The sequence below is a fragment of the Tupaia chinensis genome, unplaced genomic scaffold (genome assembly GCF_000334495.1).
Source record: "Tupaia chinensis unplaced genomic scaffold, TupChi_1.0 Scaffold140845_1, whole genome shotgun sequence".
Lineage (NCBI taxonomy): Eukaryota > Metazoa > Chordata > Mammalia > Scandentia > Tupaiidae > Tupaia > Tupaia belangeri.
The window spans coordinates 583,202-596,212 of record NW_006200713.1 but is presented as its reverse complement, the minus strand read 5'-3'; the positions used below and the strand labels follow the sequence as shown (position 1 = coordinate 596,212).

The 13,011-nt window shown below is 51.0% G+C and overlaps 1 protein-coding gene across 1 annotated transcript; it reads right to left on the bottom strand.

Annotated features, from left to right (window-relative positions):
* Window positions 1–1,707: 1,707 nt before the first annotated feature.
* Window positions 1,708–10,605, bottom strand: LRRN4 (leucine rich repeat neuronal 4). The gene is made up of 6 exons (XM_006162828.3): window positions 10,251–10,605; window positions 8,625–9,300; window positions 7,136–7,340; window positions 5,546–5,683; window positions 3,673–4,004; window positions 1,708–3,245 (listed from the first exon to the last, which is right to left on the bottom strand). Exons 2-6 carry the CDS (start codon window positions 9,289–9,291, stop codon window positions 2,353–2,355), a joined length of 2,235 nt encoding a protein of 744 aa, XP_006162890.1. The 5' UTR covers window positions 9,292–9,300; window positions 10,251–10,605; the 3' UTR covers window positions 1,708–2,352.
* Window positions 10,606–13,011: the final 2,406 nt, after the last annotated feature.

Below are 13,011 nucleotides of genomic sequence, written 5' to 3'. Positions count from 1 at the left end.
TCAGGATTTTGGGCACATCTACACATGCACTTGGAATGTTTTTAAGTCACTGGGTCCAGAAATTGAACTGTAGAGTTGGCTGTCTGGGATCCAGTGCCTTAACCACCATGCCACCTGCTGGCTCCTGCCTTGCAATTTTTAAGCAGGAGCTGGTAGAGACCTTGTAAGTCACTTGAGTTCATTTCTCTTGGTTACATTTGTGATGGAACCAGGGATCCACCTTAGAACTTCAAATATCTGTCACTTTAGAACACCGTTCAGTTATTCAGGACAAACCTGGATCTGCTCACTTCTGTAGCATGGTTTTTGTGCTACAGCCATTTTGGAAACAAGATACATGGGATTCAAACTCAATTTTGTCTTATGGTAGAAATAAACACAGTTGTGGGTGAGTTAGGTCCTTCAAAAGGTATGGACCTGTGGCTGTGACCTTATTTGGAAATAGCATCTTTGCAGATGTAATCAAGTTGGGATGAGGTCAAATTGGATTACAACGGGCCTTAATCAATGACTAATGTTCTTATAAGAAAAGGGAAATTTGGAGACAGAATGCCATGAGAGGAAGGCATAAACTGGAGTGGTATCTCCAAGCCAAGGAACACCGAAGGACTGCCATCAACCATCAGAAGCCAGGAGGAGGACTTGGGACAATTCTCCCAGGAGGGACCTGCTCCTCCAGGAGGAATCAACCCTGCTATTAACTTGATTTTAGGTTTTGGCCTGAACTGTAAGAAAAAAAAATCTTTTTTTTTTTTTTTAGAATTATCTAACTTTATTCATTCATTTTAATTTGACCAGAGAGAGACAGAGAAAGGAGAGAGAGAGAGAGAGAAAGTTAGAAAGCAAGCCATCAGGTCCGGGACTCAAACTGTGGTTGGCCACGTGGGAATGTCCAGCACCTTAACTACCACGCTGATCCCCAAATCTCTGTTTCTTAAGGTCTCCCTTCCCCACTTCTGGTCATTTGTTATGGCAGACACAATAAACTAGCAAATGCTAATGTAGACAAAGTCTGGAAACAGTCCCAATTACAATTTAATAGAATTACTTTTTTTCACCAAGTTTGTATAAAAATGAAGTAAACAATACAGTAGACACATCCCACTCTAAGACACACATTAAAGCATTCTTTTTGTTTTCCCTCCCGCTCTCCCGCTCTCCCTTCCTCCTTCCCTCCCGCTCTCCCTTCCTTCATTCTCTGAGAGGAGACAGGCACTGCCAATGGAGTCTTCACACTGCAGTCCCTCCGTAGTGTCTCAGCCAGTCAGGGTCACAGGGTGCACAAACTACACACATGTGAGCCCAGAACCTTCCCACAGGGCCTCAGCATTGCAGAGTGCTGCCTTACTGCTGGGCCACCACAGCCAACCGTGTTAAGTAAGGCATTGTTTGCTGCACTTGGGAGCAAAGAAGTGCTTTGACTTCTAGCTCAAGTGTTGAGGTTCTATTTTGCCTGTTTCTTCTCTTTAATTGAAAAATATTTTTTTTTAAAAAAAAAGGTTTCCTGAAAGCTGATCGTGCTTCCTAAAAAAGGAATTCATAGCTCCTTTGTCCACTTGGGGGCAATGCAGTAAACACAAACTGTTAGAAGGACAGCCTTGGGGCCGGCAGGTGGCGTGGTAGTTAAGGGCACTGGACTCCCACATGGCCGACCATAGTTCGAGTCCTGAACGTGGTGACTTGCTTTCTCACTTTCCCTCTCTCTCTTTCTCTGCCTCTCTCTGATCAAAGTGGAAAATAAAATTCAATAAAATAAACCTTAAAAAAAAAAAAAGACAGCCTTTCCCATGCTTCGCAGATCTTCCCAGAAGACCATGGTTTTAACTAGAAGTATATTTGCTGTATCCCGAAATGCAGCTAATAAACCCAGAAGGCCTCAGGAAACAATCAGTAGCTCTTTCTCTTCTTCCCAGTTCACAGGGTAAGAATTGCTGGAGCTGATTCCGTGAGTACCATGGCTCCCTGTGCCTTAGCCAGAGCCTGACCACGAAGGGTCTTCCACTGAAAAGGGCCCAGGACGTCATTTCCAGCACGGCAGAAGAGGGTGGGTTATGCGATGTCTGTTTTATCTCTTCCTCTTCCTGTACACTATTCTGCACCCTTGAGGACAGACGGCTGAACAACCCAAGTGAAACAATGCATGAGAATGCTCTGTGGCAATAGGGGTGGTCTGGTCTTGACCATCGGGTTTCTGAGAACAGAAAAGTTGGAGGAAGGGAAGGCCCTTGCTCCCGAGACTGAGAAACTCAGTGTTGCAAGCTCCATGAGTACACTTAGAGGCTAGCTGAGTGGACCTGGCCCTTTTTAGACTCTCTTCTGCACTCACAGGTCTACTGGAGGAGTGAAGCTGGGCTACTTGGCAGTCTGGTGCTTTGGCGGATAGTCGAAGGCTGGATTTTGGTAGGCCACCAGGTGCGTGTCATAGCGCTGCTGCCGTGGCCTCCAGCCTCGCCTGCAGAGACACGCTGACAGCACCAGCGTGCAGACCAGCAGCAGGCCACCGGCGGCGCCAAGCCCGGCGAAGATGAGCACGAAGCTGGGCTTGGTGGTGAAGGTAGTGCACCCCCTCGTCCAACTGGAGGCCTGTGGCTGGCTCAGGCCCGCCCTGTTGGCTGCCAGCACGCACACATGGTATGTGGTGCCAGGTGAGAGTTGGTACAGAGGATGCTGCCGGGCTGTGGCATAGATGTCCAGCACCACCGACTGGTTCCCGGGCTGGCCCTCTGCAGAGTAGCGGATCTGGTACCTGTGCACCACCGAGTTGGGGGCGCACCAGTGGACAAGTGCCGACGTGTCTGTTATCTCCGACACTCCCTGCAGCCTGGGAGGGTCTGGAATGATATCTTCTCCGCTGAGGCCTGGACACCCGCATCGCAAGAGCTTCTGCAGCTCTGCACATGGTGTCTGCAGGTGCTTGCAGGGGTGGTAATCACAAGGGACATCCTGGGGAGATTGGGCCACCTCCTCCACGGCTCCCTCCTCCTCATAGTCATCTAACAGGAAGATAGGTATCTCACCTTCGGAAGGACTTGGGTGGGGTGTCTTAGGGGTGGCCTGTGTCCTCTGGTGGGAATGAGGCGAACTCGTGGGAGTCTGTGAGGTCAGGAATGGTCCAGAGTGTTTGCTGACCAATGAGGTGGAGGTAGCTGAGCTATTAGGCTCAACAACAAGCCCAGCAGTGAGTTCTTTCCCGAGCTCTGTCTGGGCTGTGCCGGCAGCCCTGGGTGCAATGCTGGAGTTGTAACCCGCTGTAGAGCTGGTAGCAGAGGGGACAGTCTCCTCCTGAGGCCTGGACACCCGCATCGCAAGAGCTTCTGCAGCTCTGCACATGGTGTCTGCAGGTGCTTGCAGGGGTGGTAATCACAAGGGACATCCTGGGGAGATTGGGCCACCTCCTCCACGGCTCCCTCCTCCTCATAGTCATCTAACAGGAAGATAGGTATCTCACCTTCGGAAGGACTTGGGTGGGGTGTCTTAGGGGTGGCCTGTGTCCTCTGGTGGGAATGAGGCGAACTCGTGGGAGTCTGTGAGGTCAGGAATGGTCCAGAGTGTTTGCTGACCAATGAGGTGGAGGTAGCTGAGCTATTAGGCTCAACAACAAGCCCAGCAGTGAGTTCTTTCCCGAGCTCTGGGCTGTGCCGGCAGCCCTGGGTGCAATGCTGGAGTTGTAACCCGCTGTAGAGCTGGTAGCAGAGGGGACAGTCTCCTCCCTGAAACTGCTGGGCGGCCATGCAGCTGCTGTGAAGGGATCCACAGGGAAGAGAGAGGCTTTGGAGACACTCTGTTGGCTTACCTCAGGCTGAGTAGGAGGGGCTGCACCCCTGTGAGTGGAGGGCCCCTGTGTAGATGGTGTGGAGATAGAGTGGTCAAAGGAGTGTGGGTTTGAAGCCAGGAGCGTGGAGCTTTCCTTGGACTGGCACGCGCTGGGCAGTTCGGCGAGTGCCAGAGGGGCTGAGAAGGGGCTACTGGATCCCACAGCTGGAGTGCACACAGTGTCTGCTGCCCTGGAGGAGGAAGACAACCACTTAGAGGGATCTGGCTTCAGGGATACTTCTGTGCTGGGCTTGAATCCCCCTGCCAAGACTCTGCACATATCACCGATCCCCAGGGCTCCCATCATTATGCTCACTGGGCAGAGAAGGAACCCAAAATTCTGAAAGAGGACCTCACTGTCCAAGAGACCATGGCTAGCAAATGGCAGAGCCTAAATCCAGGCAAGCGTTGTTCTCACCTCTCTACTTCTCAAATTAGTAGTAGTGATAGCATTCATATTCATGCTAGCTAACAGTTCTGAGTGTTTGCCACATGCTGGGGACAGTTCCTCACACTCTGATCTATCAGCTCATTTAATCTGCACTACCTTAGGACGTAAGTATTGCTCCTTTTTCTTTCTTTCTTTTCTTTTTTTGCTATATGGCATGTGTGCTTGCTGGAGAGAGAGACAGAGAGAGGGGGAGAGAGAGGGAAAATGAGGAAACACCCCCCAGGGAGGATGGCTATGCTGCAATCCCCTCTCCATTCTCCCCTTGGGATTTTGGGCATGCACACACATGCGCCTGGTGTGTTTTTCAAGCTGCCAGGTTGAGGACTTGAATCGCATAGTTGGCCATATGGGATCCAGCTGCCTTAACCACCATGCCACCAGCCAGCCTAGTCTTGTCCTCATTTTTCAGAATGTATTGACTGTAAAAAATCTTTGGAGACAATGTATTGGGTGAAAGGCAGGCTTGAGTGGGAGGTAAGAAAATAATCTTATAGGATGGGGTACAGGGTGTCTCCCAAAAAGAAGCAGTTAGCTGGCAGAGCTAATTGGAGAGTGCTCAGAACTAGGGCATCCCCAGCTCTCCAGGATCCATCTTCTTTTGACAGCTAGCCTGGGCGTCACTCTTCAGTGCAATAATAGCTCTTCTGGTCAACAGCCTCCATGAGGATTTTTTTTTTCTTTTTTCCCCATGAGAGTTCTGTAAGCTCACTGTCCTAGAACTGAAAGATCCAGGAGAAAGAGGCCAGGTTGTATCTTGAGGTTCAATGAGGCACAGTGGCTAAGAACACAATTTGGAAGAAGATGGATCCTACCTCCTCCATTTGACAGCGGCATGGTTTTGAGCAAATATCCTACCTCTTTGGGCCCCCATTCCTCTTGTTTATAAAATTGAGCAATGATAACACCTGCTTTGGAGAGACAAGCTAGCTGTTCACTTAATACAGTTCTTTTTCCTACTGAGCATACAGCTGTACTATATTTCCCAGTCTCCCTTGCAGTTAGGCGTGGCCTGTGGACTGACTCCTGGCCAATGAATGGAGGGGAGGTGAGAAGCACCATACCCTGACCAGCTCCTCCATGCTCTTTGCTCATTTGGGCTGGCTTAAATGGGGGCAGTTTCCACCACCAGGATGTCTGGGTGTGAAAGCATCGGGGAGGGCCGCCCTGCCCAACACTACCAAAGTGCCCAGCACAGTCACGTAAACAAGACATAAGCTAGATGAACTTCAGCTGCTGAAGGCTGGCTCTCACCCTCAGCCCTCTGCTTTGTCAATACATTACCTGTGCAGGACAGTTGTCTTTGCATCCTTGAAGAGCCAGGACAACTCACAGCTGCACGTGAGCGGGTTGCCAAAGAGGTAAATGGATAGGGCTTGGGAAGAATCCCGTGTCCAAGGAGGGAAGGAACTCAAATTACAGCTGAAATACACACATATACACAAATCAGTTCAGCTAGGCTTCAACAATCAGGTCAAAAATATTCCCAGAGAGGCACTTAGTGTGATGAAAAAGAAAAAAATCTGTTAGGAGTTAGAGAATACTGCTTTGGGCAAAGCCCTCGATGACCTCAGATTTCATCTTTTTGTCATCTGTAAAGTGGAGATGCCAACCTAATTGATATCGTCCCTCATATCAAGTGAGAACAATACTCAAATGCTCATTGGTTATATCAAAAAGAATCTATGATGCTGAAAGTGTTTATGAAAATAAATCCCAATACAAAAGTAGATATTGCTATTATAGAGCAATGACAAAGGGGCAGAAATTATTATGAAATTTTTTTAGAGAGAGATTTTTTCTAGAAGGTACATGTACTCGCTGGAGAGACATAGAGAGAGAAAGTAAGAAATCACCCCCTAGAAGGGATGACCATGCTACAATCCCTTTTTCTCCATTTTCCTCTTGGAATTTTGGGTGCACATACACATATATGCACCTGGTGTGAGTTTAAAGGTGCCAGGTTCAGGACTCAAACTGTGGTTGACCATGTGAGAGTCCAGCACCCCAAACGCTAGGCCACCTGCTGGCTTCAGGGGCAGAAATTCTTAACGTAAACCCTACAGCACTCAACACCATTTCTTTGGGAGGTGCCTCATTCAGGTGCATCGGTTAGCTCTTGCTAAGTAGAGAATACCCCCAAAGTTTAAAATAATAAATAGTTATATTCTTCCACATAATTCTGTGAGTTGGCTCCGTAGTTCCTGTGGTCTGGACCAGGGAAAGAAGCTGAATCCTGATAGAGAAGGCCTAATATCCTCATCCTGTCTTCTCAGGACAAATTTCTCAGACTGAGTTTAAAAGAAACTTTATAAGAGCTTAAACAAAACAAAACAAAACAAAAGGAAGAAAAGTATAAGAGTGTCAATGTTACTTTGGACTAAACTGAATTGCACAGTTATTTTTATTATTATATTTATTTATTTTATTATTATCATTATTTTATTATTATTTGGAAGGTTTTTGCTATAGGACACACGTGCTCACTGGAGAGACAGAGACAGAGAGACAGAAAGTGAGAAATTATGCCCCAGGTGGGATGGCCACACTGCAATCCCTTCTCCTCCATTCTCCTCTCGAGATTTTAGGCATGCATGCACACATGCCCAGCATGTTTTAAGCCATTGGGTCTGAGACTCGAACTGTGGTCCACTACGTGGGAGCCCAGCAATGTAACCATTACTCCATCTGCTGTGCATGGCTATTGGGTTGGCTGGTCTACCTGGATCCTACCACCCATATCAGCCAAAGGATGAGGAAGATTCGCAAGGGAGGTGAGAGAAAAATGAAGTTCCGGCTTGTTTTATAAAATTTAACATAGCGTATTGGGTAGAAATTGGTCACGGGATTTGGATGTGCTTCAGAAACACTCACTTCTGGAACAGAAGGACCTGCAGCTGAGGCGTGTCTTGAAAGATGCTCGTGTGGACAGAAGTGAGTGCCGAGGAGTCCTGACAGTCCAGCTGCTGCAGGTTTGGGGTCATCTTGAAAATGTCCCCCTCTAGGATGCTCAGCCTGGGCATCTTCCTCAAGTAGAGGGACGTGAGCTTCGGCAGATCTCTGATCCACCTTGACTCAACTGAAACACAGAAAGGACCCTGCCCAGTTAGGCGCACACCCAGGAGACCAGCATGGCATTGAAGAAACAGCAGAGCCAAGGTGAGTCGTCAAGGTCATTGCTGAGCATGGGCACAGTGAGCAGATTTAGACCTCTCAGAAGCAAGGATCGTTTCCGCTGGAAGGACCCTCAGAGATGGCCGGTCCTTCTTTCCAGCCTGAGGCCGGTGAGGTGAGTGATTGATTAACTCAAAGCCACACACACCTGGGAAGGGACAGAGACAGGACTGGAACCCAGCACATGGTCTCCAGATCCACTGTGTCTTACCCTCTTTTAAACATCGCATGAAAACTAGTCAGACTTCACTCTGCTGGCTACCAGGAGCGGGGAAATTTTTGAGGAATGTAAAGAAGTGGAGCCAGGCTGGCAGAAGCCAGAACCTGACTTTGTGGCTCTCCTAATAAATGGAGAATGTGCCCTTTCCCCTCAGTATTTCCTGTTCTCACTGCTCTTTGTTCTCTGTACTGGAATGAGTGGTTATCGACACATTAAGTGTTTTTTGAAAATAATAAAACCAATCTTGTGAATCGAAGTCAGAACCTCAAGTACAGGAGAGCTGCTATCTCCGCCTCACAGAAACAATTTAGCCAGCTAGCAGAAAACTCAATTCATGGGGAGCACCCCTTACTTCCTGGTAACAGTATGTGTGATGCTAAGTTCATTCATTACTCAGCCCCAAAGGGATGCATTCACTTCTCCCTTCTTCAGGCATTCCCCTGGCTGAAGCAGAACAGAGTGGCTGATGTTCTGGGCTCTGGACCCAGAAAGTCTGGCTTGTGATTTATAGGCACCAAGAGCTCAGCGAGCCGTGAGACCTCGGGGAAAACATTCCTGGTTTCTGTGCTTCGCTTTCCTCCTATGTAGCCTGAGATCGTAACAGTTTCCCCCTTTCAGGGCACAGGGAGTTAATTCCTGTGTGGCGCTTCGAACTGGGCAGGGAAATGTTGCTAGCTTTATTTTTTTATTATTTTGAAAAAGGTTTTTGCCTCAGGGTGGGTGCCCTTGAGAGAGAGAGAGACAGAGAGAGAGAGAGAGAGAGAGAGAGAGAGGTCTCACTTCCCAGGGAAAATGGTAGCGGCCGCAATCCCTTCTCCATTCTCCTCCAGGGATCTTGGGCTACCTTTATTTTATAAGCCCTGCTGCGAGCCAAGTGCCGGGTCACCCCTCAAGAAAGAGCACAGCCCTGTCCCCCCAGGAGCGCATGCCCAGCCAGATAACCTGAAACCCCGCGGCGCCAGGACTCACTCCGTTCGAGAAACGTGCCGCTGAGATCCAGGACCTCGAGCGTGGCCAGGGGCGCACCCCCAGCTCCGGTGAACGCCGCCTCGGTGATGTCCTCCTGAGTTCCGCGGCCCAGCGCAGTGGAGGAGAGGTTGAGGAGTTGCAGTGCGGGGAAGCAGGCGAAGGCCCGGGGCTGCAGCTCCTGCAGCGGGTTCCCGGACAGCACCAGCGCGCGGAGGCGGGGCAGCTCGGGTCCCGCGCACCGCGGCAGGGCGGTCAGCCGGTTGTAGCTGAGGTCTAGAGTGTGCAGCCCCGCGGGCCAGCCGGGGCCCCAGCTCAGCGCCGCGATGCGATTGTGGCGCAGCGTCAGTACCTGCAGCTGCGACAGGTGGCGGAGCTCGGGAGGGCTCAGGGCGCGCAGCAGGTTGTGGCTGCCGTCCAGGCTCCGCAGCGCGCGGGGTAGGCAGCTGGGCAGGCGCTCCAGGCTGCGGTTGGTCAGGGTGAGGGCTGTGGTCCCCACGGCCGACAGTCCCTCGCAGGGCGAGTCCGTGGTGTTGCTGTTACAGGCTCCCGAGGGGCCCAGCTGAGTGAGCCGCAACAGCGGGACCCTCTCTTGGGGAGGCTCTGCTTGGGTTGAGCTCAGCAGCGTTGGCGGCAGCAGCAGCAGCAGCAGCAACAGGGTCCCCCACATGGCGTGAGGCTGGAGAGGACAGCGGAAGTGCTCATGAAGTCCAGTGGAAAGTAGTAAAAGGGGGCGACTATGTGCTCTCTTCTCCTCCGCCCCCTTTCCAGGACTCTGAGGAAGAGCACGGGCCCAGATGTTCTGGGCCCAGCTGTTCCTAGCGTTGCCGGCTGTGCCGAAACTGCGCCTGCCTGCTTCCCCACCTCCCCGCGCACAGTGGCACCTCCCGCCCTTCCATCTCTCAGCAACACCCCATTCCCTCTCCTGGCAGGCCTTCCTCATCTGCCCAGTCTGGGCTCGAGTCTCCCGGTAACTCCCTCCGTTTACTTGTCCCCATCCCATAAGCTTCTGCCAGGAAGGGCTGCCCTTTTATGATCATAAACTTCCCAGGTGAACAGTTGCTGCTCTGTAAACTTGCATACCCCCAGTAGAAGAAAAAGCCCTGCTGGGATAAAAGGCCGGGCTCCAGGAAGATTTGTCAGTCAGTCACTGGTGAGTCCTAGTCTGTATATAAGTTCTGGGGTCCCTTTCTTGAGACTGCTGTCAGGTTTGCCTTTAGAAGAAAGGAGTCCCCAGATAACTGTGAAGCTTGAGATCCAGTAGCCAATCATTTCTGGGTGCCATATGTGTTTCAGCCTAACCAGGGTCCCTGTGTTATCCCTGCCCAGGAGGGATGGCTGAGAGCTGCCAAGTGTGGAGTTTCCGGAGCATCCAGGATAATGCAGAGCAGTTGAGAGATCAGGTATGGGTAGATTGCGCGGCCATTGGCCCACTTGGGAATGGCCACCTATGATATTCCCCATTGTTGCAGATACTCATTCCTGCCTGGCTCTCTGTGCTAACCACCAGATCTTTGAGTAACCTCCCTGGCTTCAAGGGAAAGGCCTCCCTCTTGTTAATTAGGAGTTAAGACCATGAGAAAGATCTTAGAAATCTAGGCCAGGAGTCCAGCAAACTGTCATACTCACCCAGAAGCTGTTCTTTTGGAACGTGGCACTCTTAGATGCTCTTTGCTGTCCTCAGTGTTGTTTATAGATTCCAGGACCCAGTGACTTAGCCGGCAGTTCAGCTCTGACCTCTAGCAGATCTGTTTCCCAGCCGCCACTTCTCCTGTTCCCACTACTAAGAGGGCTCAAGATACTCCAGCTTGTACAGGCCCTCCTTCCCTAGACATTGTTGTCTTTAGCCAACACCCTCATGCCTGTTTCTCTCCTCCCTCTCCCGCGCCTGGGCCTGCCCCTTTCTGGCCCTAGCATTCCCTCCCGGTCCTCCATATCTTCACCTCTCCTTACACCACCTTTCCCACCAGGAGAAATGACGGAGTCAGTGAGGACTAATGGGGCGCAAACAGGCAGTCGCAAGGCTTGTCACTGCTCAGGAATCTCACTCTCCCTGGCTGGTGGTTCCCATTTCCTGGGATGGTTGGAGGCTGAACGGTGAGCCTGTGATAGGAGGAAGCCCCTTCTTGGAAAGAGGGAAGGCACCCTGTCTGCAGGAAACCTCATAGAGCGTAATAGGAACAAGTAGCGGGAGAACGAGTCCTCTGAGGACCTGGGAACAAGATTAGGCTCAACACAGAGATGAGAGTCTCTGCGAAGAGCTTGTTTGGTTGCTCTGGGACTCAGTGTAGTGACAGTGTGGGTGTTTGTCTCCCAGAAGTTCTGAGAATAAATAAAGAGGTCAGAAAATTGGAAAGAACATTCTTGTCCCATGTCTGGGGTGATTGGTCCTGATAACCCAAAGCCCCTGGTCTCCCTAAAGGTATGAAGCTGAGTATGCTTTGTTTAGAGGAGACCGCCTTTCTTCCCGAGAGTTCTAAGAGCAGAGAGAGGGGTCATTTCCTCCAAGCACTTTGATCTGTACTCCTCCTCCCCTTGCCCAGGCCCACTGGAAGTCCCAAGAGGCAGCCAGAGTTAATTACCCCAGCTTTCCATGCATGGACCTGAGACCAGAACTTCGCATAACCTTCCTCTTGTCAGTCCTTATCTGGGCAGCCCTGAAGAACCCCAGGGCACCGTGAAAGGGGTCTGTTGGGGTAATAGGATAACTGGAAAACCTTGGGGTCGCCTGTGAGTCCTCTACTCAAAGCCTCAAAAATATCCTTTCGGTCTAGGTGCCAGCCAGGCCGTGCTGCTCAGATGCATTCCTTCATCTGTCCAAGAGGGGAGGAAGAGGCCTATGCTCCCTGGTCTGGGTGAGGAGGTGGCAATGCAGTCATCAACCAGGAATCTCAGGCCCAGGCCACGCCCCAGAGAAGAATCACTGTCATGGACAAGCAGGAGGCCAAGAGGGAGGGAGGAGTTAGGGAAAAGTATCAGCCTGGGGCCAGGCCTTTACTTCTCCCTCTGCAATGTTTGCTGTACACACAGAGCTCCCTACCAGGAAGTGACAGGCCAGGCTTCTTTCACAGTTAAATCAGCCATGTCTACCCCAGGGAGGCAATGGACCATCCCAAGCCAGCAGGAGCTTGGGGAATCTAAGCAGAGCTGTCAGGTAGGAGAGAGCTGAACTCATGGAAATGCACCCTGCTCAAACAGAGCCCTGGAGAAAGGAAGTCGGTTGACCGTGGAGGCCTGCGAGATAGGACTTCAGGGAGCAGTGTTAGGGGGCTCCTTTGTACACTGTAGAAGAGAGGCCCTGGCTGAGGGGCTCTCTGAGGCCATCATCCCATGTTTGCCTGTAGCCCTGGGCCCTCTGAGCCAAATTCTTCCCAACAGGCTTTGCTGGCTAGTTTGCTAATGGCTGCCAGGAAGGCTGACCCTGTGTCTGAGCTTGGCCCTCTGGGTTGCCTGTTGCTCTGATCAGACTCCAGCAGGTGCATGCTTGATGGGTGGCCCAGTCGGGCTTCTGAGCAGGGGAGGCTGATGACAGACTCTGCAGGACAGGTTTGCTTATTGATCTTGTTTGGGCAGGTGTCAGGTCAGCCTTGTCCCAGTGAGCTGTATACTCTGCTTGTTACCACGAACCCCTTCCCTTTTTTAAACATTTGAGCACTTACTCCAGTCAGGGCCTGAGGACATGAGAATGATCTCATCAAATCCTTTCCAGGTACTGACTGTCATTCTCAATGTTACAGGTGAGGAAGCTGAGGCCCACAGAGGAGGTCAGGGTTCTGAAGCACAGAACTAGTAAGCCGTCTGACTTAACAGCACTGTGTAAAATTACCTTCCATAGCCCTGCGTATTTGATGTTGTAATATTCCTCTTAAGCACAAGAGAACCTTCTTCAAATATTTAGATAAACCCAAATCATGCAAGAAGCAGGAACAGTTGGGAAATTTCCTGTCATAGAGGAGCTCATTCTCAAAATACCTGGAGTTGACTCCTTGAGCCTCTGTGGCCGCAGGACAAGTAGAAAGAAGTTGGCTCAGAGGGCCTGGGAAGGAAGTTGACTGGGTGGATCCTGCTGGGCACCTAGGGAGGCCCCAGCCATCTTCTCCAAGCTCACTTCTCTGCCAGCACTTGTTGAAGGTCAGGAAAAGATGGCTGAAGTGTTTGTCCCCGCCAGACTAGGATGCTAAGGTCTTGTGACAAAGTCCTAGGGCCAGGGACCAGCAGTTAGCATAATGGCTATGTCGCTGGACTCCCATGTAGTAGACTGTGGTTCACGTCCTGGACCTGGTGGCTTAAAACTCACCTGGGCGCGTGTGCATGTGCGTGCATGCCCAAGATCCCGAGAGGAGAACAGAGGAGAAGGGATTGCAGCGTGGCCAACCCCCTGGGGAGGGTG

Bases quoted from the DNA above. Each gene is read 5' to 3' on its own strand.
- LRRN4 (XM_006162828.3), bottom strand. From the start codon at position 9,291: ATGTGGGGGACCCTGTTGCTGCTGCTGCTGCTGCTGCCGCCAACGCTG. The intron at 7,341-8,624 runs GTGAGTCCTGGC...TCTGTGTTTCAG, and splicing joins CGGCACGTTTCTCGAACGGA to TTGAGTCAAGGTGGATCAGA. The intron at 5,684-7,135 runs GTGAGTGTTTCT...TGTGTATTTCAG, and splicing joins CAGGTCCTTCTGTTCCAGAA to CTGTAATTTGAGTTCCTTCC.